General features: G+C 42.4%; 1 protein-coding gene across 1 annotated transcript in view; it reads right to left on the bottom strand.

The window, feature by feature from the left end:
• Window positions 1–4,835: 4,835 nt before the first annotated feature.
• Window positions 4,836–25,058, bottom strand: part of Tm9sf2 (transmembrane 9 superfamily member 2) — a 48,571-nt gene continuing 28,348 nt past the window's right edge. Inside the window, exons 7-17 of the mRNA XM_027388949.2 lie at window positions 24,093–24,204; window positions 22,628–22,707; window positions 20,960–21,068; window positions 19,612–19,744; window positions 17,791–17,910; window positions 16,755–16,812; window positions 14,648–14,807; window positions 13,822–13,973; window positions 12,669–12,780; window positions 8,771–8,942; window positions 4,836–5,517 (exon numbers count right to left, since the gene is read on the bottom strand). Coding sequence (XP_027244750.1) covers window positions 5,450–5,517; window positions 8,771–8,942; window positions 12,669–12,780; window positions 13,822–13,973; window positions 14,648–14,807; window positions 16,755–16,812; window positions 17,791–17,910; window positions 19,612–19,744; window positions 20,960–21,068; window positions 22,628–22,707; window positions 24,093–24,204 — 1,276 coding nt within the window. The 3' untranslated portion in view covers window positions 4,836–5,449. The remainder of the gene's footprint in view (window positions 5,518–8,770; window positions 8,943–12,668; window positions 12,781–13,821; window positions 13,974–14,647; window positions 14,808–16,754; window positions 16,813–17,790; window positions 17,911–19,611; window positions 19,745–20,959; window positions 21,069–22,627; window positions 22,708–24,092; window positions 24,205–25,058) is intronic.

Genomic DNA, 25,058 nt, shown 5'->3' with positions numbered 1-25,058 from the left:
ATGAGGTGTATTGTGATGGACTGAAAAAAGTCTCTCCTAATTGTCTACACTGCAGCATTAAACCCCATAATCCAGCTGGGAGGATATTTTGAGACGGGGCTTGTGAGGAGATAATTAAGATCAACTCTCTTCACACAGGTCCTAATCTACTCACAATGGAGTGTTTCTATGAGGGGATTTGGACAGGCACACCAGGGATGCGCATTAAGAAAAAAATCAATGTGGTCACCAGGAGCTGGAAGGTAGCTCAGTGTCCGAGCACTTGCTTAACTTGCTGGAGGCCCTGGGAAGTCAACAGGAAGTGACCACACCACGAGGAGCATCAAGGGAAGAACCAAGCCATCACAGACACACACCCTGAACTCACCTGATCTTGTCTGAGAGAACGGAGCCCACTGACACCGTCCCAGCACTGAGGAAGAAATCCCTACTCTTTGAGGTCACTTTGTCATTTAACATCCAATCCCTGGTGTTCTAGTAAGGCAGTCCTATCCAACAACAAAACAGACCTGTGTTAAAACTGTTGCTAGTTTGTTTCCAGAATAAGACTTTTGGAGAAAGGTATTAGAACTTAAGTTGGGGGGGGGGGGGGCTGGAGAGATGGCTCAGTGGTCAAGAGCAGGGACCTGGGTTTAATTCCCAGCGTCCACAATGCAGCTCACAACTGTCTGGAACTCTAGTTCCAGGGGATCCAACATCCTCACACGGATGCAGGCAAAGCACCAATGTACCTAAAATAAAAAAATAAAATAAGGGGCTGGAGAGATGGCTCAGAGGTTAAGAGCACTGGCTGCTCTTCCAGAGATCCTGAGTTATTCCCAGCAACCACATGGTGGCTCACAACCATCTGTAATGAGAAATGGTGCCCTCTTCTGGTGTACAGATATATACAGGGAAGCAGAAAGTTGTATACATAATAAATAAAATCTTTAAAAAATAAATAAAATAAAATAAAAAATTAAGCCTGAGGCATCACACACACACAGAGTTCTCATGTTCTACCCTGAGCCTTCGTTTTTAGCTTTAATTTTGAGGCAGTCTTACTAAGTTACTCAGGCTGCCTTGAACTCTAATAGCCCAGGAAGGTGTAGCACGAATAATAAAGACCCAGAGACAGATATTGGGGCTCAAGTTGAAGATCAGAGAAGCAAAGCAGCTGGCCACTTGAGAGTTCTCACCTCTACCAATGCTCAGATCAAAGGGCCGATTTTATTTATGATCTAATAAAGGCACTGAAGATCAGAATGCAAAGCTAGCCACACTAGTCACCATAGGGGTGGAGCAGTGGTGGCACACACCTTAATTCCAGGGCTCAAGAGGCGGAGGCAGAGGCAGAGGCAAATGGATCTTGGGTTCTAGGCCACCTGGGGCTACATGAGAGTGAAACAGTCTGTAGGGGTAACAGAGCTCACGACTTTAATCCCAGCATTAGAGAGGTATACAAGGAAGACACAGAGGGTCTCATGTGAGATTGTCTCCAGTCTCAGGGAAAATGGGATCTCCATTTCACCTTGGTAGAGGTAAGAGCTACTACTGGCTGGCTGCTTTGCTTTTCTAATCTTCAGTGGCTTTATTAGATTACAGACACTATTTCACCACAGGAAGGTCTTCAGCTCTCCATTCTTTTCTCTACCTCCTGAGTAACTGGGATCAGGCCAGCGGCACTGGGTGATTTGGGCACCATGAGACCCATGGCACACAGAACTCTGAGGCAGATGTATGTGAAATGCCTTCAGGTTCTCTTCTGGTCACCAACCCTAGTGTATTAGAATAAACGGTGTAGCAGAAAAAAATTCTCATGGTTGAAGCTGAAAGGTGGCTTAAGTCCACAAACACTTCTGTGTGTTTTAGAATGTTAATACTATGTTTCGTTACACTACGGTGAAGGCTTTTTCTAATTTCCTAAATTGAAGGGCTCGGGAGCACACATAGTTTGGTATGGCTGGGGTGTCACCGAAGTCAGCTGCTGCACAGGGTGCATGTGCTTGAGGCCTGTTCTGTGGCAGGCGTCATCTGAGGAACATGTGACGAGCCATCTGGCTGCAGATGTCCTGGGATACACCGCAGGCCCCAGTGGCGGAGGTGATAGGGACAGACCGGGAGCTGGAGGTGAGATGCTTGGACCTTGTTGACTAATGGGAGAGGTGTCCTGGTGCCCTGAAGTTCCAGCTCAGGTGAAGTAGGCGAGGGGGTCCCTCTGCCAAGGGAGAAGCCGGGACGTTTGGGGGATGAAGTTCACTTACCTGCAAACTGGACTTGAGGGCTGTGAGGCCCATTCTGGCTGTCGGGCAGGAGTGGCTGCAGCGGGAAAAGGATGAATCGGTTCAGAGTTGAAGTGCGCTGGTGAGTAGAACAGACATGGAAAAGGAAGAACGCCGACATTCACCGGGCAAACACGGTCGCCTACATCCATGTACTCCGCCAGGACACGAGCAGGGCCAGGCCAGGTCTGCGACATCTCTTTGGGATTCTACGCAGGGTCCCGTGGAAGAGTAATGCTCTTGGGACAGAGCTGTAAGACCTAGGAAAACATGGACCTCGGTCCCCACTGGCTGAGGCTCAGGGGGCATGGAGACCTCAGAGGCACTCCCAGCAGAGTGCCAAGGATGCAACATGGCCGAAAGGAGGAGGGAAAGAAAAAAAAGTAAGTCAGAGGGCTTTTTGTTTGTTTTTCAAGCCAAGCAGAAAACTAGGTATATTTAAAAACTGCAAGGACAATCACTGAACACAGAGAAGGTAGCAGTGAAGGACAGGCAGAGTCTGGTGACAGCCAGACAGCCTGGAAGGTGGGCAACCTTCCTATGTGTTGGGCACGAGGACAGACAGGACAGGCTTGCAGAACAGCTACATCAGGGATGACTTGGGAAAGAGGGTTTTATCAAGCACACTCCCAGCAGGAACATACCTTCACACATGCCTGGACCCCTCACAAAAGCTTTACGTAGGCTGACTCATGGATGACCCTGCATTCTCAAGGGTTCCCGCCACTCGGAAAGGGCTCCAGGTACCAGCATGTCTCCAACAACCCACAGCAGCTCACCCTAAAGCCACATCAGGGCTGCAGCCTCTCTTCTTGGATTTCCTTCCTTACCATCACTCTTCATAACGATCCCTCCATGCTTCTTTTTTTGGGGGGGGTGGCACAACCTGACATTCTGTAGCCCAGGTTGGCCTTGAATTCATAGCGATCCTCTTGCTAAGGGCTGGGATGGCAAGCATGAGTCACCATGGCTAGCTCAAAAAATTTAATTATCTGTGTATGTGCACATGAGCGCAGGTGCCCTCCAGAGGGCAGAGGAGGGTGCTAGATCCTCTGGAGCTAGAATTACTTGGATCCTCTACAGGAGCTGTTTGTGCTTTTAACCACTGAGCCATCTCTTATCCTTCAAATTTTCTTGCAATACTTTTACAGGCTAAACATTCCCAATCTGAAAACCTGAAATCCTAATTCGTGTGTGTGTGTGTGTGTGTGTGTGTGTGTGTGTGTGTGAGCGTGTGTTTTGCATGTCTGTGTGTGTTGGGGGGTGTGTGGGTGTGTTGTGTGTGGTGCTAGGAACCTAAACTAGGGCCTCGGTGTATGTTAGGCAAGCACTGTTTCACTAAGAGACATTTCTGACTTTTACAACACTGACCATAGTTTTGGATTTCAGACTTTGAGACCAAGAAGTTTCAACCGGATAAAGGCAATGTCTTCTCTCACAAGCACTATAGACGAGGGATACCAGCCTGGAGTTCATTTCTCCCTTTGAGAGTGAATGTGGAGTGTGGCTAGTTTGTTAAGAATACCAAAGGCAGATCAAAGCAGCCAGTTTAGCTGTGTTGAATCCCAACTGTTTACAGCAGCAAAATTAAAACTTTGCCCCACTAAGACCAACCTGGTGTCTGAATGGAGGCCTTGCTGATAAGACACTTTCTGTTTGGTCAACCAACCTACTCAAAGGTACCAGATATAGTGCAAAGGAGAGCGTGTAAGCCAGGCTAGCTAGCCTCAGTGTCCAATGTCCGTGGTGCCTCACCTTCCCATGCCAGGGTTCAAGGGCTCACCTGGCCCACCTAGCCAGTGCGCACAATCTCTTCAGTAAGGCCTGGTTACATGAGTGGAGACAGTTATCTGAGTTTACGTTTAAAGCCCATGTCTGATGTGTTCTCTTAAGAAGCCAGCGATAAGGCCTCGATATAGAAGCCATCTACAGACACAGATTTACATCTCTAAAACCACCTTGGTTTTCTGTATCAAACTTGCCAGATGGATGTAAGAAAAGTATTAGTGATTTCTTAATCTAGGACAAGAATTACTTGTGAAATCTAAATTAAACCACTGCAATCAGGGGGACGAAGGCTTGCTAACTAGTGCTAATGTGCAGAACACGGAGAGAGCCTAACCCACCCTGTGTGCAAGAGCTCTGTAATCCAGGCTGGCTTCCAACTCACTATGCAGCCTCACTATCCTCGGGCCTCCACCTCCAAATCATAGGTGTTACAGAGGTGGGCCACTACATCCTGCTGACTTAAAAAATTACTATATTTTGGAAAATAAGTCAAGAAAATAAATTATCAATAGTAACAACATAAGGCCTGCATTAGAGTTCTAAATGTGTCATTTGTCTGACCAGACAGGCATGGCCACAATATCTATCATTCTTTCAGAGTGGAAATTCAGATCTGACAAAACTCAAAAGACCAAAATTTTACTTAGGTGGAAACTGAGAAAGTATTATATTAACAGTATTCAGCAACACCAGATTTTTAAAAAATGTAAATCCCTTTAAACATCTGTGGTCAACAGATTTGTATTCATAGAATCTTAAATATGCCACAGGTAATGACGCAATGAAGACATTTTTATAATATTTATTAAGATAACAAATTTATAAATTCAAAGACTCAGAGGCACATAGTTTAAAAGGCCGATACCATGGGAATAATGAAGTCAACACAGAAGAGTAAGAAGATATGAACAATTACAACCGATACAAGATTTTAAAAGCCACATTCCCCCAGTGAACATGTCATAGGAATCATCCTTCAAAATTACCATGATAAAAAGTTATTTCCTTCAAAGAAAAATAATTCTTTCCACCTACCGAGCCTAGAAAATCCTATTTACAATCAACTGTCCAGTCTCTCAGGAGTATTATGGCCTCCTCTAATCTGCCATTAGAAGTATTGAAAAGTTTATAGCTATCATATTTACAAATGCACATAATATTTAAATTTGCCCTTCACTGAGAACAACTGAATACATACTTAATCCAATCACAATACAAACGCTTTAGTGTTGAAATACATCTTGTGGGTACAGGCGCATGGGAAGAGGTGTTCTTAAGTATGCTGTTTCTGAAGGATTACTAGGCCAATAAGTCTGAGAAAATTCAAGGTAGTCACAAAACAGGTCTTTGTTGATGAAGATTTAGTTTATTTCTGTTTTAACTGGACACACTGGGCTTCTTCAGTCAACCTTCACCACACTGTATATTTTGGTGACAAACCAAAAGCAGGCAAAGAAGCCAATTGTTCCTAGAAAATAAAAAAAGTCCCTTTCAGAACAAGTTCCTTAGTTTACACCAAAGGCAGATGCGAGCTGACTGGACCCTTTAAACCCCCCGAGAACTCCCAACTCCCTGGTCAGGAATGTAACAGAGTCATGAGCTTCTTTTGAAGAATATAAACCACTTAAATCCCTTATATTGTAACAGCCCTGTCTGTCCTGGAACTGGTTCTGGAGACCAGGCTGGCTTGGAACTCAGAGAGATCCGCCTGCCTCTGTCTCCTGAGTGCTGGGATTAAAGGCCTGCTGCCATCACTGCCCAGCTATTTTCCCTTTTACATACATCACTGAATTAAAAAATGAAAAGTATATCATAACGTGACCCCCATTTAACAATACTTTTTATCACAAACTATAACTGCTACTATTTTTACCAGGTTCACAAGATAATAAGAAGGGATATTTTCTAAGTATAGTTGCCAGGGATTAACAGTATTCAAAGACTTGCAGTAAGAGAATCTAGATGTTTCTACAATATATGCAAGTGATGTAAGTAGGGTAAGAACAAAGACACCCCAGCAGGAAACAAGATGGGTGGCTCTGCATAGTGAAATAACTGCCGACTCTAAATCTACTGCTTTTTTTGTTGTTGCAACTGGGGCAACCACTCCACCACTCAGCTACACACACACACACACACACACACACACACACACACACACACACACCCTTTTCTCTCGGACACGGGGTCTCACTAAGTCATCCATGTGGGTCTTGGACTCTTGAGTATATAGGATTCTAGGTGTGCACCACCATCCCACTCCAAATCCATTTCCTGGCCACAGTGAAGAAGTGACAGTGCCTTCATTCTCAGCTACCTCCATCTGTCTAGACTCTGAAGAATTTGAGCTACGGGGATATTCTTCCAGCACAACAAAAACAAAGCTCAAGGCAATTTTGTTGTTGGACAAATATGGCCAAAATCAAATCTATTTTCTGTGATAAGACATGTGGTATTCTTCTTCTTTTTTTAAAAATTTATTTATTATGTACACAGTGTTCTGTCTTCATGTATCCCTGCAGGCCAGAAGAGGGCACCAGATCTCATTATAGAGATTGTGAGCCACCATGTGGTTGCTGGGAATTGAACTCAGGACCTCTGGAAGAGCAGCTAGTGTTCTTAGCCACTGAGCCATCTCTCCAGCCCCCGACATGTGGTATTCTTCTAAATCAAAGTTTTTTAAAAGTTATTTTTAGTATGATTCTGTGTGTGTGTGTGTGTGTGTGTGTGTGTGCGTGCGTGCGTGCGTGCGTGTGCGTGCGTGCGTGCGTGCGTGCGTGCGTGTGTGTGCGTGCGTGTGTGTGTATGTGTATTTAGTGTTGAGATCAGAGGTCAACTTTTGGGTCTAGTTCTCTCCTTCCATCACTGGTTCTGAGGATCAAACTCAGGCTTGAGTGGCAAGTGCTTCTACTCCTTGAGGTATCTCACCAGCCACAACAAAAATTCCTTAAACTGTGTGCTGTGGCTCTATGGCCACTTGGGGGTTGCATGCCAGATATTTATGATTCATGACAGTAGCAAAACTATAGTTATGAAGTAGCAATAAAGTAATTTCCTGGTCAGAGGTCACCACAACATGAGAAACTGTATTAAAGGGCTGCAGCTTTAGGAAGGCTGAGGCCACTGTTCTATGTGGCCATGGGAGTAAATGTAGGGGATGAAAAATTTGGTAAGAGTAAAAGGTTCCAAATGTACAGTGAGCAAAAATTAATTCAAGATCAAACACATAATTAACCCAAACTGTTACAGCAGAGCTTGTCTGTGCTGTACCACATACTACCTCAGCTTCAAAACACACAGCATGCTACATGTGCCATCATGCCACGCACCGCCAAGGAACCCTGCCTCAACACCTCAGCTACAGCACCATCATCAACTGCAATGTTCTTAACATATCTAACAGGTTTTTGTTCTTACAGAAACCCAATTATTTCACTGTGAAAAACAAAGACTTTTAATGTTTTCTTACCATTATTTCCCAGCATATTATAAGAGTGTATCTTAGGAATATAGCATAGTAGACAAACAAGCCCATCGATTTCATTAATAAGCAAATTTCCTTTATAGATTCCGTTTTTATTATTTTTAATCATGTATTTGTATGTGGCATGAACACAGATGAGTAGGGCCTACTTTGCAGACAGTTGTGAGACACTTGACGTTGGGTGCCAGGAAAAGAGCAGCTCATGCTTCTGACCACAAAACAATCTCTAGCCCTTGCAAAGCTGTTTAATCTTTAATGGATGGTTAAATTACACACTAAAGAATTATTTTAAAAGATTTTTTTTAAACTATCAGTTAGATTTGTATACCTACTTTCTACAGCTGTAAACTGGGGGCACGGAAATGCTCTCCAGCAGAAAGGCTCTTGAGCCCTGTGTAAACTTACACTTTCACCCAGTGAACCGAATGTGGACTCCGCTCTATAGCAGCCTTTATTACACTGTAAAACTCCCACAGTCTTGTAAATACTGTATACCCTTTTAAGGCATAAGTGGAAACATATTCTTTCCTTGGGAACTCTGGGAGATGTCCCTCGGTAGGGCACAGACACACGCAATACAGGGGAACCATATGGCTCTCTGAGGCGCTTCCGTTTATTGTCCCAACTGATTTTCATCATTTTAAATGTAATATACAGAAAGTACTAAAGATCTCCTAAATCTATACACAGTACTTGGAACAGATTGGGGAGATTATGAACATTCCAATATTTACCCTTACACCGGACATATGCCGAGGAGGGGTACGGTGAAAGGTTGCGTGCCGGAATCACCTTTTGGATCGCCAAGAGGCTTGGGAAAAGGTGGTGAAAACACAAAGATCAGATCCCATCATCACCCTGGTAGGCTTCCGGGGCACAATGTACACTCTGAGGACACCATTCCTTAGACTACAGGGTAGTTATTTCTGTTGTGTACAAAAACACCTCCAACAGATCCCCTTCCTACATAGTGAAGTTCAAGAGTACACACGACACTACCGCTTTCGACATCAGGTAGCTGACCAGGGCCTGGGATCTAAACCTGTTACATGGCACCAGATACACACCTAAGCCCAACCTGTGTGATCTCACTTTCCCGAGGCACTGCTACAAACAGGTGTGCCAAATGATGCTGAGCTGTGCTGAGAGTTCAATTAGGGGCAGTGAGTAGCAGAAACATTCATAAAGGAGAATAAACTGATTAAGAACACACTAAAAACCATCACTTACGACTTACCTGTAAAAAGGAAGAAGATCAAAACCATTATCATAGTATAACCAAAGTACAGGATTGTGCTGGCTGTTCCAGTGATCTGCAGTTTCGAAAAGAAGTAGTGTATGGCATATATTAAGAAGTAGACTGCAGTGAAGCCACTGGTGAGGAAGGAACGCCACTGCCAATGATAATCCTAGGTGGAGAAGAACAAGCAAGGAGAAGAATTACTTCCCAAGATCAAACAACACGGAGCTAGTAAAGTCAAAGCAAAGCCCCAACCGAACTTCTGCCACAGGTACAGTTGCTGGCCGACTGAACTTTAAAGTGTATTTTCTACCCCATTAAAGGTGCTAAGACGAACTCCAATTTGCTGTGTAACTACTTAAAAACTGGCTACAAAATGTATGAGAAAATATCCAACAGTTTATGAATAACAAAGAATCAGACTGTATTTGAAAGTTTATGATTCTGGAGGAAAATCGATGTACAAAAACCCTTTGACAGCTCAAAATTATTATTCATTTTATTATAGTTCAGTCAATTTCCTATTAAGGTCTGGTTGAGATTTACTTCCAATTATGACACATAATTCCAACAAGGTAGGTGGTTAGGTCAGCTATTCTCACTTTATGTAAAGCAGTTTATAGCACAGCAGAGCATCTTTAGAAAACTTTTCAGTCTCTGCTACAATTTGGGAATAAGTGGGGGAAAAAAAAAAACTACCACCACCACACACACATACACATAAACACACACACACACACACACACACACAACAAAAAAAAAAAAAAAAAAAAAAAAAAAAAAACAAGATGAGGAAGAAAAAAAAAAGGCATATACACTAAAACCCTACTACAGCCAATTAAGAAATCATCACTGTTTCAGAGCATCAGCACCTCCACAGAAAACCAAGAAAGGGCACGGATGGGCACATGTGTGTGGTGCCGACAACTGAGTCCAGAGGCTTGCACATACTAGGCAAGCACTATATGTCACTGAGCTACACTCCAGCCTAGGTGTGTTTTAATATGCCAACAGTGGACAAAGAACACAAAATTACCTAGAAATACCTTTCAAAAAGGATTTGAAACATATCATGACATAAATGACAGAAAACCTAAGTAAGTGGAAAAGACATACTTGTGTTTGTTAGGTTGGAAACTTAACAATCAAGATGATAACATTCTCCACAATAATCTGGGTCAATGCATACCCTACCAACAGTTTTAAAGACCTGGGGCTCAGATGGCACAGTGCTGGCTGCACAATATGGGTACCTCAGCTCCAGTCCTCTGGGCTCACTGGCTAATACTGCAAAGTGTTGAGCTCCTGGTTCAATAGAAGATGCTGGCCAAGAATAGAATTGGGTTGGAGAGGGACAGAAGGTGTATGACAAGTGCCTGCAAATATAAGTTCCTACACAACAACAACACACCAACTCAAAGTTATCTTTTGCTGTGACAAAAGGACTGTTTGGTTTTCAGATTTCAGGTGGAATAACAAAGAACCCTGAATGAGAAACCAGTATCAATTCTACACAGAGCTGAAGAGTCACCCGTCTCTAGTCCAAGCTTACTATGAAAGCTGTGAGAGTAAAAACAGTACAGCATACACATATCCTATACATGATAAAAGAGAATGGAAAGCCCAGAAGTGAACTTACACTTCTATGGCCAACTGACCTTCAGCAAGGAATGAAGACAGAAGTTTCTTCATCTGGCAAGAAACTTACCATGACATTAAAAAGCAAAAGCAACAGAAGAAAAACATGAGCTAAGTTAACTGGGAAACTAAAAGCCTCTCTGGGAAGAATATCAGGAAAGTGAAAAGCACCAAAGAATTGAAGAAATTATCTGAAAAAGGCTTAGTGTCCGGAACATATAAAAACAACTTAAGAATGGTCAGGACTGAACAGCTATTTACCCAAGACAAAGTGTTCCCCACCCAAGAAGAGATGTGCCACACAATCAGACATTGCACACCCATTACACAACTATGCCAAGGAGCCCAGAAGCCACAGTAAGACCGTAACAGGTGACGAAGGCTTAGAGAACTGGGACCATACACTGCCGGGGAAAACATAAAATGCAGTCTGCAGGGCTTCAAGTAAAGAATGAGCACATGGCAAAGCAACCCAAAAGAACACCCAACAGAACTAAAACAATTTAAATACCCATCAGTGGGTGTTCACAGCAGCATGATTTGCAACAGCTAAAAGGTGAAAAAAATACTCACATGCCTGGCAGTGCATTAATGTATACACAGATGTTACATATACAGTGGAATATTATTCAATCACAGAATGAATAAATAAAGCACTAAAATATTCTACAGTAGAACCCTTAAAGAATATTTCCTATGCATCTATGATTTTAGAAATTTATTTATTATTACTATGTATGGTGTGTATGGACACCTGGATGTGTAGAGATCAGAGGGCAACTGTGTGGAGTGGGTTTTCTTCTGCAACCTTCACTCGTGTTGCAGGGACTCTAGTCATTAGGCACTTTATCTGGTTGAGCCATCGCCCTGGCTCTACAATATTTTCTGCTTTGTTGTTTGATTGATTGATTGATTGATTGATTTTTTGAGACAGGATTTTTCTGTGTAGCCCTGGCTGTCCTGGAACTTGCTTTGTAGAACAGTCTGGCCTTGAACTCAGAGATTCTCCTGCCTCAACCTCTGAGTTCTGAGCCATGCCATGGTCTCTTTTACAGACAGAAAGAGGACTAGTGTTGCCAGGGTCAAGGGAAGATGGAAATGGATAGCCAATGCTTATGAATCAGACAAGAGGAGAGGGTTGCACAAAACATGCCAAGTGCCAGTCATCTCTGAACTTTCAAAACTCGAGTTAAACTTAAGTGAACAAATAAAAACAAAACACTCAGTTTAGCAGATTTTATCTTTCAGGAAGAAACTCTGGAAGAATGGATCTATTGATCTGCCAGGTGTGTCAAACTTTCGGCCTCGAGCTGCATGCAGCCAAGGACAGCAGCAAATGCAGCAAAAACAGTAAACCGAGAGGGGCAGAAGCTCAGTAACGGAAACACTGGATTCTCGACTGTCAATTTTGCAGATGACGTCATGTTGCACTGTCACAAGGCAGGGCACTCCAGAACCTTACCAACCATTCTATCTCTGACACAATGATGCTACTGTGGTGTTGACGTGAATTACAACTCACTGCAATGTAATCACTGAAACTTTTCAATTAACTCTGCCACTCCAACTACTTATCTTTTTAGAAAAACAAATTTTCAAGACAGGGTTTCTACATGTAGCGGCTCTAGCTGTTGTGGAATTCACTTTGTAGATAAGGCTGGCCTTGAACTCACAGAGATCCGCATGGCTCTGCCTCCAGAGACTAAGGGTATGCGCCACTACCACTCAGCTTAGAAATATTTACTATATGTGTGTGTATCTGTTTGAAATGTGTACCACCTGTGTGCAGGTGTCTGAGGAGGCCAGAAGAGGGCACAGTGTCCTTAGAACTGGACTCACAGGTGGCTGGGTTTAGATCACCTGATGTGGGTGCTGGGAACTGAACCCAGGTCCTCTGCAAGAGCAGTGCTCTTTTCACTGAGCCATCTCTCCAGGCTCCAACTACTTATTCTTACCAACTTTTAGAACCCAGAAATATCTTAATTTGTAAGTCAGACAGTCATAAAAGTCAAATTTAGTGCATTACAATAGTCTTGGGAAGTTAACATTCTAAAAATCTCTACTAACAATCTTTAAGTATAACAAACAAGAATATGATCTTGATTCAATCCAAAGGAGGCCTCTTTTGATTTGTGAATAGAGTTAATTTTGATAATAAACATGTATGTAGAGAATTCACCTCAACAATACTCAAGTTGAAATATACCAAATTTGTAATACTGCCAATAAATTAATATTAAAGACTGCTAACACGTACCTCCGCACATAGGTGGAAATAGCAAAGAAGTATGGTTGCTTCAGAACATGTAATAACCAAAATGATAAACACCAGAAACAGGAAGCCAAACATGTAATACATCTGATGTGACCTGTAATCAAACATGTCAGGACACAATGGTATAAATATTTCACACAATAAATGACATTGTTTAGTCTGTTTTGAACTAGGAAGGTTTTCTTTTTCTCAACAAATCAAGCAAGATACTTTTGCACAGGTTTGGTGAGAGGGCCAAGACAAGGAAGGATATGGTGTTGATGGTGTCAGATTTTAGATTCCTGTTCAGGCAGACCCTGAAACCACTGTTCAGGAACATTTTACCTACTAGTGAGTCAGAAGTGTTTGAGAAAAACATGATGAAAAGACACAGTCAAGATAAGAAAAAAACAAACAAAAAAGCCCCCCAAAACCCACATTAGCACATACGGTTTCAGAATTTGGAAAACTATTACAATAACTGGGAAGGGAAGCTATTCTAGCCATTTACAAAGCTCCAATCTATTCCAATTTCATGCTACCTCAGATCTTGGTACAATTGTAGTATGTGTCCATATGATTCAAAGTGATCACAATACACTACCCCCACTCAAACACTCTGCAATAGAGAGGCACACAGTTACAATAATTTTCCATGGCATGGAAATGGGGCACATACCTTTAATCTCACCTTTTGGGAGACAGAGGCAGACAATCTCTATGAGTTTAAGCCCAGCCTGGTCTACATAGCAAGTTCCAGGCCAGTCAGAGACACATAGGGAAGACCTACTTCAAAAAAGGCTTTTCCACGGGAACAAGAAAGAGTGATTGCAGGACCTGGGTGATCGCACACACTTCCAGGTCATGGAATCAATCCTCTTCCCAACCTCATCCCACGAGCTCTCAGCTGCTTCTCTCTGCAGCAGCACAACTCCTTAAGAACATGGTCTGACACACTTGGGGTCAGAACCTTGGAAGTTATGTAAGAATTAACAAGGGTAAAAAATATAAGTCTTCATTTAGTGTGTGCTGTTACCACCAATCTACTCTTTCCCACGGGAAGATAACCACTGTTATTAGAGCTGTTTACATCTGTATCCCATAGTCCCCCACAAACAAAGGTAATGAAGAGAAGAGGACTTTGTCCTCAGCTTACCAAATGCTGTTCAGAATGAAGAAAAGCTGTATAAAGATGCAGCCAAAGGGCAAAATGCCCCCCATGACGATACCAGGCAAGGGCTTTGTGTAGAATGACTGTTCAGGAATCTGACGAGGAATCTGATTGGTTCTAACTGGATGTTCAATGGCCTTCAAAGGGGGGGGAAGGATTCATAATTAAGTAGCTATTAAAATACTCTCTGCACAGTTTTTTTGCTTTCCTCTTAGTTTCCACATTCATACTACTTGACATTGAAAGTCTATTTAAGTCATCAAATTGAAATATGTAATTAAAAGCAATGAATCAGACATTGCCAGGTATAAGGTCTGTCTTCTAAATAGGCCAAAGCTTTTTCTAGTGGTCATCTACTGACCAATAGCTTTAAACTAAGTAAGAAATAAGAGAAGACCATATGGCATTAATAAGGCAAACTCTGGATCTTCATTTTAATTACATATATGCCAGAAGAAATCAGTTGGTCCTGAAATTTCATAAATTTTTTTTATACTGCCCCCAAACTCAAATTCCCTCACATAAGGAGGAAATACTGCAAACAAAAAACAAAACCCACAGAACTTTATGCCAGGTGTGGAGGGGCATGCCTGTGTTCTAAGCAACTCAGGAGTTGGGAGTAGGAAATCAGGCTTGCTACAGAGGACGTGACTTAAAAAAAGCCCAGTATTTCTAACACTATTATTCCATGAACTTGGAACCCCTCATCTAAAGGGGAAGTTTATACTTTGTGACATTTTATGGGTCTTTTAAGGCAGAATAGACCAGTCTCCTCAGCTGAAACCACTGAGGTTAGCACTTACAAACTTACATTCTTCTTAAAGCCAAAGTATGCACCAATAAACGTCAAAGGCACAGATATGCAGAACCAAAGGGCCAAGATGGCAACCAGAGTGCCGAAAGGGATGGCTGCAGAAGAGCCTTCTCCCCAGAGGATTAGATTCATTATGAAGAAGTCAGCAAACACAATCCTGAAAGACAGTCAAAAAAAAAAAAAAAAAAAAAAAAAAAAAGAGAGAAGGGACAGTTACCTGTGACTCATGTCACATTCGTGACTTATGACAGAGAATAAAAAAGGTATAATTTCTAAGTCATAGTGTCCACAGAATTTAAAACGTTACTACAAACTGCTTTTTCAGCTGCGTTGACCAATTTAAACTCCAGCCAGCAGCTGATGAAAGTTGCCTTTCCACACATTTTCATCACAGTTAGAAGAGTGGACAACTGCAGCGAGCATCCGGCCCTGGCTGGCTGCGGCGTCACTTCTGCACTCACTGGCGAGGACCCCTGATCACTGCTCATTTGGGCCGCATGTCTTCTGCAAACTCACTGTGCATCATTTGTATACTCCAGTCACTAATTTCTTGCTAAACATCATGCTTCCCCTTGTGCTTTTACTGAATTTAAACACCTGAGTGTGTGCAGTCATACTTCCACCAAGGCTGCTGCGTATGTTTCTCAATTAGCAGTACTGTGCCTCAGATGAACAGTACTGCCTATGACACTGCCACTGCTCAAAGTGTCCAAGTTTACAGCAAGGCTGTTAATCACAAATACATACTTTATACTACTTTTCCACACTGGGGATAGAACCTACATATGCAATTGTAGCATACATAAGGGTGTAGGTTCAACGCCAGCATAGAAAAGCTCTGAGTAGTGGTCATAAGAGCCTGTTCCCCCACCCCCTTAGTTTTTTGAGACAGGGTTTCTTTGTGTAGCTCAGGCTGTCCTGGAACCAGCTCTGTAGACCAGGCTGGCCTCAACCTCACATATACCAAGTGCTGGGATTAAAGGTGTGCACCATCGACTGGCAAGACCCAGTCTTCAAAACAAGTATAAACCCAAGAAGAGCTGTGAGAGAAGGCTAGAGTAGGACTAGAAAGAAAGACACCAGGAGCCCAGGGACAATGATTTCCAGATTTGAAAACAGGAATGCCACTATAAATTTCAGTAAAACAATGGGGAAAAGTACTGATGACATGGGTTTACACTGCAAATGTGTGCAGATCAAATGACGGCAGGAGCGAAGACTGTTCTCTCAAGGCCCGTGTGCGGGGGTCAAAAAGCAATATGCAGCAGCAGGGAAGATACTCAAGGAAGCTCTTTTAGGAGCCAGGAGAACTAAGCATATTTATTCTAGGAGTAAGAGTTCTCTGTACACAACACAACAAAGGGAGCAACAGGAGATGTCTGATTCAAAGGCGAGACCCTGAAGGGCGCCACCAGGACAGTCTTGGCGAGCAGGTCACTTAGGGAAGTAGCAGAAGCAACCATGATGAGTATGACTTGAGGAAAGCACACAGAGGGCAGCCACAAAGGGAGCATTTGCTTCTCATACTGGTCTGTCTCAGCCCACCTTGTGTGCTCATCATTACTACTATGTGTTCACTGGCCAGTTTCTGTCAACCAGAAACTTGAAGGCTCTGGTAGACACTAGATGAGAACAGAAGCATTTCTCAAGAAAGCCAAGGTCGTTCTGATTTATGATGTTTAACCTTTAAACACACCACTCTACATAATGGAATATACAAATATTGGCAATACATCTGAGGAAAACCCTTCAGGGAGAAGCCCTCCCTATGACCAGGCCAAAAGCTCCCCTGCAACCTTATGTGGCAACATGTCAGACAACCACCACAGCCCTTAGAAGAGGCAGAAAGACGCTGTGTCAAGGGAGGTGCCTTTTCTCCCTCGTGCACTACAAACACTCACAAGAAAGCAAGTGTTTCTAGTATCCAAAGCTCATTTTCCTATAAGAGTACATGGTGTCACTTAGCACAGGCTCACTAAGCATTCATGCTATCCGTTCTCAAATCTTAAACACTCTTTTAGATACCTGACTTAGAGACACAAGGGACCAAAAAGGCTGGGGGAATAAGAGATGATCATTAAGAATTAGTGAAAAATTCACTTACCCAGGACAAAGAAATGATGTCAGTAAAACATTTGTTTTCCACTTCTCGCCCCCAAAGGCTAAGGAAGGAAACAAAAGCATTAGCACGAATTTTTCTTTAAAGCAAACCAAGTGTTCACACCCCAAATGTTTGTCAGGCAGCATGAGCAGCTCTGCAGGAAGAGATCTTCCCAAATATGCTATGATGCCTGTGAGTAAATGTCCCACAGTGCACAGGCAAGTATCAGAGGCTAAGCCACCCAGATCTGGTCTGGTCTGTCTTACTGACGCCACAAAACAAACAACCCCCTTAAACCCTACGCCAGTATCAGTGAATATACCTGGGTATGGAAATGATACAGGGAGGTTCTTGCTCATCTGTGGTCAGTTTCAGAATCTGTTCCACAACCCTCAAGTCTAACTTGCAACATATTTAAATTCCCACAGTAGGTTTGAATATCTAGGGTTCTCCAATACTATAGTTCAGAAAGGGCTTTCAATTTCTGACAGAATAAATTTGCTAATACAATTTTTACTTTCCTTTGCACCTCTTAATTTTTTTCTTCCACTTAAAAATATCAAATCATGAACTGTGCAGAGTAAAAAGTGACATTTCTTCCTCTGTTCCCACTTTAAAAGTCAGACATGAAGAGCTTTGAATTGAAAGCAGTTTTAGTATCTTTTATAAGCAAGTGTACATACTACTTACCTTAAAGGAAAATTGATAAAATTAAATGAATGAGAATATAATTATAAACTTTTTATATGAATTCAGTCACTGAAGACTGTAAATTTACTGTTGATTTTGTTTTTAATTTACATATCTGAGGGCCTAGAACATGTAAAACAGAAACCACTCTCCAGGCTCTTATCTAGAAACCTCTGTGATACCTCTTTAGGCACTGCCTATCTGTCCCCACCACCACCCATCAGACCCACAACGGTGGCAGACGAAATTACAATATACCTCTCCAGACAGTGCTAACAACACCACCCCCATCCAGTTCAGAATCAGGATGGCGGCAGAGTCAATTGCGGCCACTATGGTCTTTACTTACATTTGTAGAATCTGGCAGCAACATAACCAGCAGGTGTGCCCAGCAACACCCACAACACCACAGCACAGGTCATCAGGGCTCCTCGATTGGCAGGAGACAAGAATCCCAGACAAGCAAAAACTAAGAAGCAACCACCAAAAGTTTAAATGTTATTACTCTCCTTCCTTTATTGTGAAATGGTAGAATACTTGTTTTTTATACAAGAAAACAAACACAACCTCATGAAAAATACACACAGCCCTATGCAGCTAGTAGTGACTAACATACTGTATGGCCACTAGGGAGTCTCTGTGGGGTCCACAAGATTTCTGATACAATGCTAGAGCAGAACTATACCCTCAAGGCCATGTCTGGACTGATGGCATCATGCTAGCCTCTGGCTTACTAAGATTTTTTATGACGTCTTCTCCAGGCCTACCTTCCTACTTCAGCCTAATACTCTAACAAATCCTAGCCCTCTATCAAAGCTATTATCTCCCTACTTGTTATTACATTAAAATAACAATAGCTAGTACTAGTCTTTAAAATAAGTCTAGCAACCTGAGTGTAAAGCCTAAAGGTGTGAATTGTGGCTTTCAAACTTACCCAGATGTCAGGCATTTAGGAATGACAGTTATTCCCACTATAAAAATATACAGCCAGGCAGTAGTGGTGCACGCCTTCAATCCCAGCACTCAGAAGGCAGAGGCGGTGGATCTCAAAACAAAGCTAACAAACAACAACAATAATAACCACCCCCCCAAACATCAAAAAGCACAATAATTTTACTAACAGAAAATTACTACTGTTCATAGTGACTCACACCGTATTCCAGCACTAGGGAGCAGGAGCAGGGCACTACTGGGAATCTGAGATGGTTCCACACCAGCTTAGTATACAAAATAACACCTTGTCTCAAAAAAGAAAGACTAGACAAAAGACTACATGCACTATTACATATCTGACCTGTAGCCAAACAGGATCATATATATGTTCCCTAAAAAAAATTTAAAAGGTCTTCTGTGGATTTTTTTTGTTTCTGTTTGTTTTTTGAGACAGGGTCTCTCTGTGTAACTCTGGCTATATTGGCACTCATTTTGTAGACCAGACTGGCTTGACACAGATCTGCCTGCCCCTGCCTCTCCCTGGAAATAAAGGTATGTATGCACCACCACACTCGGCCCTGTGGATTCTTTCAGTAACAACTTTTTGTTACTTTTCACCAGTAGCTGGACTCAAGTAAAACATGGTTTAAAAATATACACACAATGCAAAAGAGTATACTCATAAACAGCTTCTCTTACAGAAAAGAGGCAGCAAAGAAACTGTACTTATGCAACCCCAAGGAGCAGTCTCAAAGCATCCTGCATCTGAACAGTCCCCCTAAAGGAGATCTATTTCACCGATAAAACTTTATGCAATAAAATTTCTCAAGATCCCAGGTGGCTCAAGGAGACCCTGTAGTTATGGAACACTGCCAAAAAAAAAAAGTCTTACTTCCTAAATTTTTGAGAAAACATTACAAAAACTTTCTTTCTCAACCCTAGTTCCCTCTTTCTTCTATCCTGGATGCCACAGATCTGTGGACTCTTAGCTGACTGCTCCTTCCTCTGGAGTTGGATGGAGTGGTGCCGGCTCCAGGCTATCATGTTTCCTGAGGGAGGGAGGATACACCCTGCCAGCCTCTCGGTGAATCTAACCTGTCCCAGGGGCAGTCAGAGCCCAGGCACACAAAATCTCAAAAGTCAAAAGGCTCTTGGCACAGTGGCTTCACATAGGGAAACCTACTTCCAAATATTATCCAGACAAAGTATTCTCTTTTTAATATTCATTAAAACTTACACAGAGTTACAAAAGTCATAATTAAAATCTGTGTCCCGGATCCTAGAAAGACTGACAGCAGCATCCCCTTTCTTGGAGGACGGAATATATCCCCGTGAACTAGTTTCCAGCCAAATTCTTCCTGGGCATCCTCCTACGAAAACAAGGAACTCAGTTCAGCATGCCTCACGGCAACAGTTTTGTTGGCTTACCATAGAATATGCTGCTACACATTTTCCCAAATTTATGTTTTGAAGACAGAATGTGAGCATGGAGTTTTAAATAGCGCTCCAGGATTGTTTCTGAAGGAATTTACATATTAAAGTTCTCGGAAAATTGCCCACCACACACCAGGCCCTCTTAAGATCCTCAGCATTGCCAAGGAAAGGGGACTGAAACAGACTTTACACGGACAGTGTGATTCTGACACAACTATGGGAGTAAACTTAGCTGTAAAACATGCTTGTATTGCAGAGTTGTCTCATTGTTGTTAATGTTTAGTTTTCTACCGTGTGGATATTCCATAATTTATAAAGTCAGCCACCTATTAACTGCTTAAAATTATGCAATTTCTAAGCAAGCACAACATACCTACTCTGTGAAAATAAAACTTAGCAATAAAAATCTGTTGTACCCAAGTTAATTTGGAAACTGAAATGCTGGGCCCCGGTACTGACAATTTGAAAGGAGCACAGGTACTGTCAAAGTGCCTGCCACTCTGCATTTTCACTGGCTGGCCAAACTAAGCTGTTCTCTCAATCCCCGCCCAATACGGGCAGAGCCAGGTGAACCAACAACATTGCAATATGCATATCCCTTACTGTGAATAATCACCACTTGGGATTTTCTAATTCAAGAAATAATTTTATTTTTATAAAAGGTGTCAGAGGACAACTTTCAGGAGTGGCTCTCTCCCTCTGTGGGCTCTGAGGACTGAAGTCAGTGCGTCAGGCTTGCACACCAAGCTTTGTTCAGGGTTTTGCTACAGGCCCACGCTTCTTATGTCCTCTGCCCAGACTTCTCTTTCCAGATAAATACCAACTTCATCCTAAAACCATCCATCAGATAGTCGGTGTGTCCATGTTCATAGCCTATAAGCCCTCAGTTTACTCCATTTTCTTAGTCTGCTAAATTATCTCCATCAAAGCTGCTTCAGTGTGGATCTGTTTGTGGCCAAGTATTTTTGTTCACTGACAAACAAGCAAATCATTCTATTCATATGTTTGGGAAATACTTCATGGATTCTCTGTTTTTCTGTCTTGGAAAATTTTTAGCTCTTACTTTTTCATATATTTCACATTCTGCAACTGAAAGTTTCCGCATCTCATCTCTATGGTGTCTAAAGACTCAATGAAATGTTTTCACTTACCGTAGAGTCCATCTGGTTATATCTGGCAATATCTTTATGCAGCGTGCGTAACATAATCATAGCTACCATTCCAGATAAGAACAGAACAATAACCAAGGAGTTCATTATGCTGTGGGAACAAGCACATCAGAGTGAAACTGCAGCTTAGTCACACAAAAAAAGTGTCAAAAAACTTTTCACTGAGTGACACTAAAACAGCTAAGTCAGGGCAAAGGTGGAGCACACCTTTAGTCCCAGCACTCGGGAGGTAGAGGGAGGTGGATCTCCAAGTTCATGCTAACCTGGTCTACAGAATGAGTTCCGGGACACAGAAAGAAATTCTGTCTCGAAAAACTAAAGACAACACCAACAAAAACCCCCAGTCCAATCAAAATAAAAACAATTTTTTTTTTTTTTTTTTTTTTTTTGCAAACAGGGTTTCTTTGTGTGGCCCTGGTTGTTCTGGAACTCCTTCGGTAGACTAGGCTAGACTCATGCTAAGACAAAAGGTATGCACCACCGTGCCTGGCTTAAAAATCAAAAATTCCTTTTGTTTTTTGTTTGTTTGTTTTTTGAGACAGGGTTTCTCCGTGTAACAGTCCTGACTGTGCTTGAACTCAAGAGATCCACCTGCCTCTGCCTCTCTCCCAATCACTAGGATTAAAGGCATCTGCCACCACCACCTGGCTCAAAACTTCTAAAACCCAACTAATTCAGTGTATTGTGTTCTACCATGTACATATTTTCATATATCCATCACCGCCCTTCTTCCCCCCTCCTCTCCTTTGCCCAATTCAACTACAACCCTGAAATCCTCCTGCCTCACTCAGTCACAGCGCTCAGTCAGGACTATCACTGTTCAGATGCATGTGTAGTATTGCAGACTGATTCCTGGACACCCTGTGAAAGCCTTTACCACTCGACTACAACCCACAGCTTCTACAGTTCTGCAGCCCAGAATCAGGCTGGTTTTGTGTAGGACAACATTACTGGGTTAACTCCTGTCTCCACGTCACTGCAATACACACAGCAAGGTGGTGAAGGCTGGCTTGGACCCTCCAGGAACTTAGTAACAGGCAAATTTGCACAGTAAACTAGTGAATGTCAAGAAGATTAGTCAGCAAAACAGGAAAAGGAGAGATGCACAGTGAACCAGCTCCAAGGCAAAGTCCTGAGTCATGCTTTGGAGAGAACAATGGCTGAACAGCAACTGTTGAGCACTCTGACCTACCAGCCAGTAACAACCTCAGATGTTCCATCCCACAATCTCTAATCCCTTATCATTCCACTCCCATGAGCTAAGCATTTCCAGATTAAGAAACAAATTTAGAAATAGACAACCTGCTTAGACAAATACTTCATGGCTTAAAGCACGGTTCTCAACCTGAGGGTTACGACCCCTTCGGCAAACCTCTCACTTAGTATTTACATTACCATTCATAACAGTAGCAAAATTACAGCTATGAAGTAGCAACAACAATAATTGTATGATGGGGGGCCCACAACATGAGGAAATGTATTAAAGCATCACAACACTAGGAAGGCTGGACCAGTGGCTTAAAGTCAGGGTCTTAACTTCAGTCTAGACCACTAAACGCACATGAGCAGGGCTACAGAGGGGATGAAACACTCACAGGGACAAGGAGTTGAACAAGAAGAAAGCCAAAGGCAGACTAATCGGACTCTTACCTAAACCACTGAATGTGGGTGTGAGGCATGGACTCCAAAATATAGTCCCATCTAGACGCCCATCTGATGATTTTCTCTTCCTGGAGGGAGGGGCAAGAAGGAAACTCTGAGCATCTTCTGACAAGGTACAGTAAGAATCTGAAAACTCTTTTCAATAGTGCACTCTCCTACTCAGTTAACACCTACAACTTCAACAGCAGAACCTGGGTTGCTAGTGAAAATGAGGTAGTTTTAGATTTATTCAAATCTATTGCAAATAGAATGAAACTAAGCAGTAAATTAAAACAAACAAACAAACAAAAAACCTCAAGAGGCCTGGCAAGAATTCCAGCAATACCTACATGTTAGTGTTTTTATTTTGATTTTTTCAGATTTTTTTATTTGAATTAGAAACAAGATTGTTTTACATGTGAATCCCAGTTCCCTTCTCCCTCCCCTCCTCCCCTACAACCCCTCCCCCCAACTAAAACCCTACCTATCACATATCCTTTCTGCTCCCCCAGATGGTGAGGCCTTTCATAGGGTGTCATCAGAGTCTATCGTATCCTTTGGGATAGGGCCTAGGTCCGCCCCCGTGTGTCTTGCTCAGGGAGTATCCCTCTATGTGGAATGGGCTCCCAAAGTCCACACCTATGCTAGGGATAAGTACTGAACTACTACAGGAGGTCCCGTAGATTTCCGAGGTTTCTTCACTGAAACCCAAGTTCCTGGGGTCTGGATCAGTCCCATGCTGGTATCCCCAGCTATCATTCTGGGGAGCAAGAGTTCACCGATGTTCAGGTCAGCTGTTTCTGTGGGTTTCATGTTAGTGTTTTTAAAAGTCCAGCTCTAACTTATAGCTAGCACAAGTGGATTTTCAATGCCAAAATTTAGAGCTGCATTTTCTTAACTTCTTGAGAAAAGAACAGAATGAGTTTTTCTTTACACTGTACCTATGGGATGACTCAAAAGACCATGGTTATAATCCAGGTACACTGAACATCTGGTAAATGCCACTCACACTGGCGTTTTACCTAAAGACACATACTGTTTATTGCGCTGGCCTTGAAAATTAAATACCACACATGGGGACATTAAACTTCACAACTATATTAGCTAGTCAAGGTAAAAATTTAGAAGCAGAGGTGGAATACTTCCCCATACTTCTGACAACCACCTTCTGTGACACCTCATGCTCGTTATGCAAAGGAGGGCATTTCCCACGAGCTCCTGAGATCTCATGTTGCCCGCTACACCTACTTTCTTGCTTGCATCTCTTAGTTGTCACACACACTAAGCACAATTCTCCCATCTCCTCTATCTTTTCATTTAAACTACAATTTAGTCTTAGGAATCATTTTGTTGTTTGGTGCACTGACAGGTATTTGGGAAAAGCAGCTCATTAAAAGCTTGTCTATTTGACCATTAGTAATTTTAATCAGGCTAAGAGGTACAATCAATTACTCAAGATTAAAAGCAAACTCACCTCAAAACTAACAGAGTAAGTATAGGCAATTTTGATCTCCCCAGAAGCCTTGTTGCTTATGTCCATGGGGGGTCCGGAGCAGTCTGGTTTATCTATATGGGTATGTTTGAAGCTGTGGAAAGAAACATTTTGGCAAGACAATGATAAAGTTCAGTTTAGAAAACTCAGATAAAATACAGGCCATAATTTTCTTTGTATTTTGACATCATTCATATCACATTACAAAATTCGTCTCAAATTTGACTATTTGTGTGTGTGTTTATGATGTGTGTGTGAGAGCATGCCATGACATGTGTGTTGAAGTCGTGGGACACTTTTGAGGAGTCAGGCCTCTCCTTCCACCGTGGGATCAAGGACTTGAACCTAGGTCACTGGGTTTCCTTGGAAAACACTTTTATAACCAAGCCATCTCATTGGTCCTCATGTCACATTTCATAGCATAAATATTTACTTCAACAGAAATAATGGGCTTAGTTACATATTCAACTGTAAGCAAAAGTCTGAACCACTTCATTTAAAAGACCACCAAAAGCCCCACTCCTCCTGTAAGATGGGGTCTTGCCATGCTGCTCATGCTCGTCTTATGTCTAGACTTAAGTGGCCTTCCTGCTTCAACCATGTGCTGGAACTACAGGCACACACCACTGTTCCCAGTCCACAGGGGGAGCTGAAATTAACTGCCACTTTAGTATCAGTCTGCCATGTATTGCTTTACACTATTAATGTGAAAATATGGCTAATTCAGTGGCAAGAAAATCATGGAAAAAAATGCAATCCACAACAAAAACAAGTACTTTCTTTATTGAGACAGAGCTTCTCTGTGTAGCTTGGGCTGTTCTGCAACTCACTCTGTAGACCAAGCTGGCCTCAAACTCAAGAGACCCGCCTGCCTGAAGGTGTGCACGCATGCTTGGCTCAAAACAGGTACTTTTAAGCTAACACTAGACAACCTCAAAAGACTCCCTT

Source organism: Cricetulus griseus (genome assembly GCF_003668045.3).
Source record: "Cricetulus griseus strain 17A/GY chromosome 1 unlocalized genomic scaffold, alternate assembly CriGri-PICRH-1.0 chr1_1, whole genome shotgun sequence".
NCBI classification, from domain to species: domain Eukaryota; kingdom Metazoa; phylum Chordata; class Mammalia; order Rodentia; family Cricetidae; genus Cricetulus; species Cricetulus griseus.
This window is presented reverse-complemented; position numbering and strand designations above follow the sequence as displayed.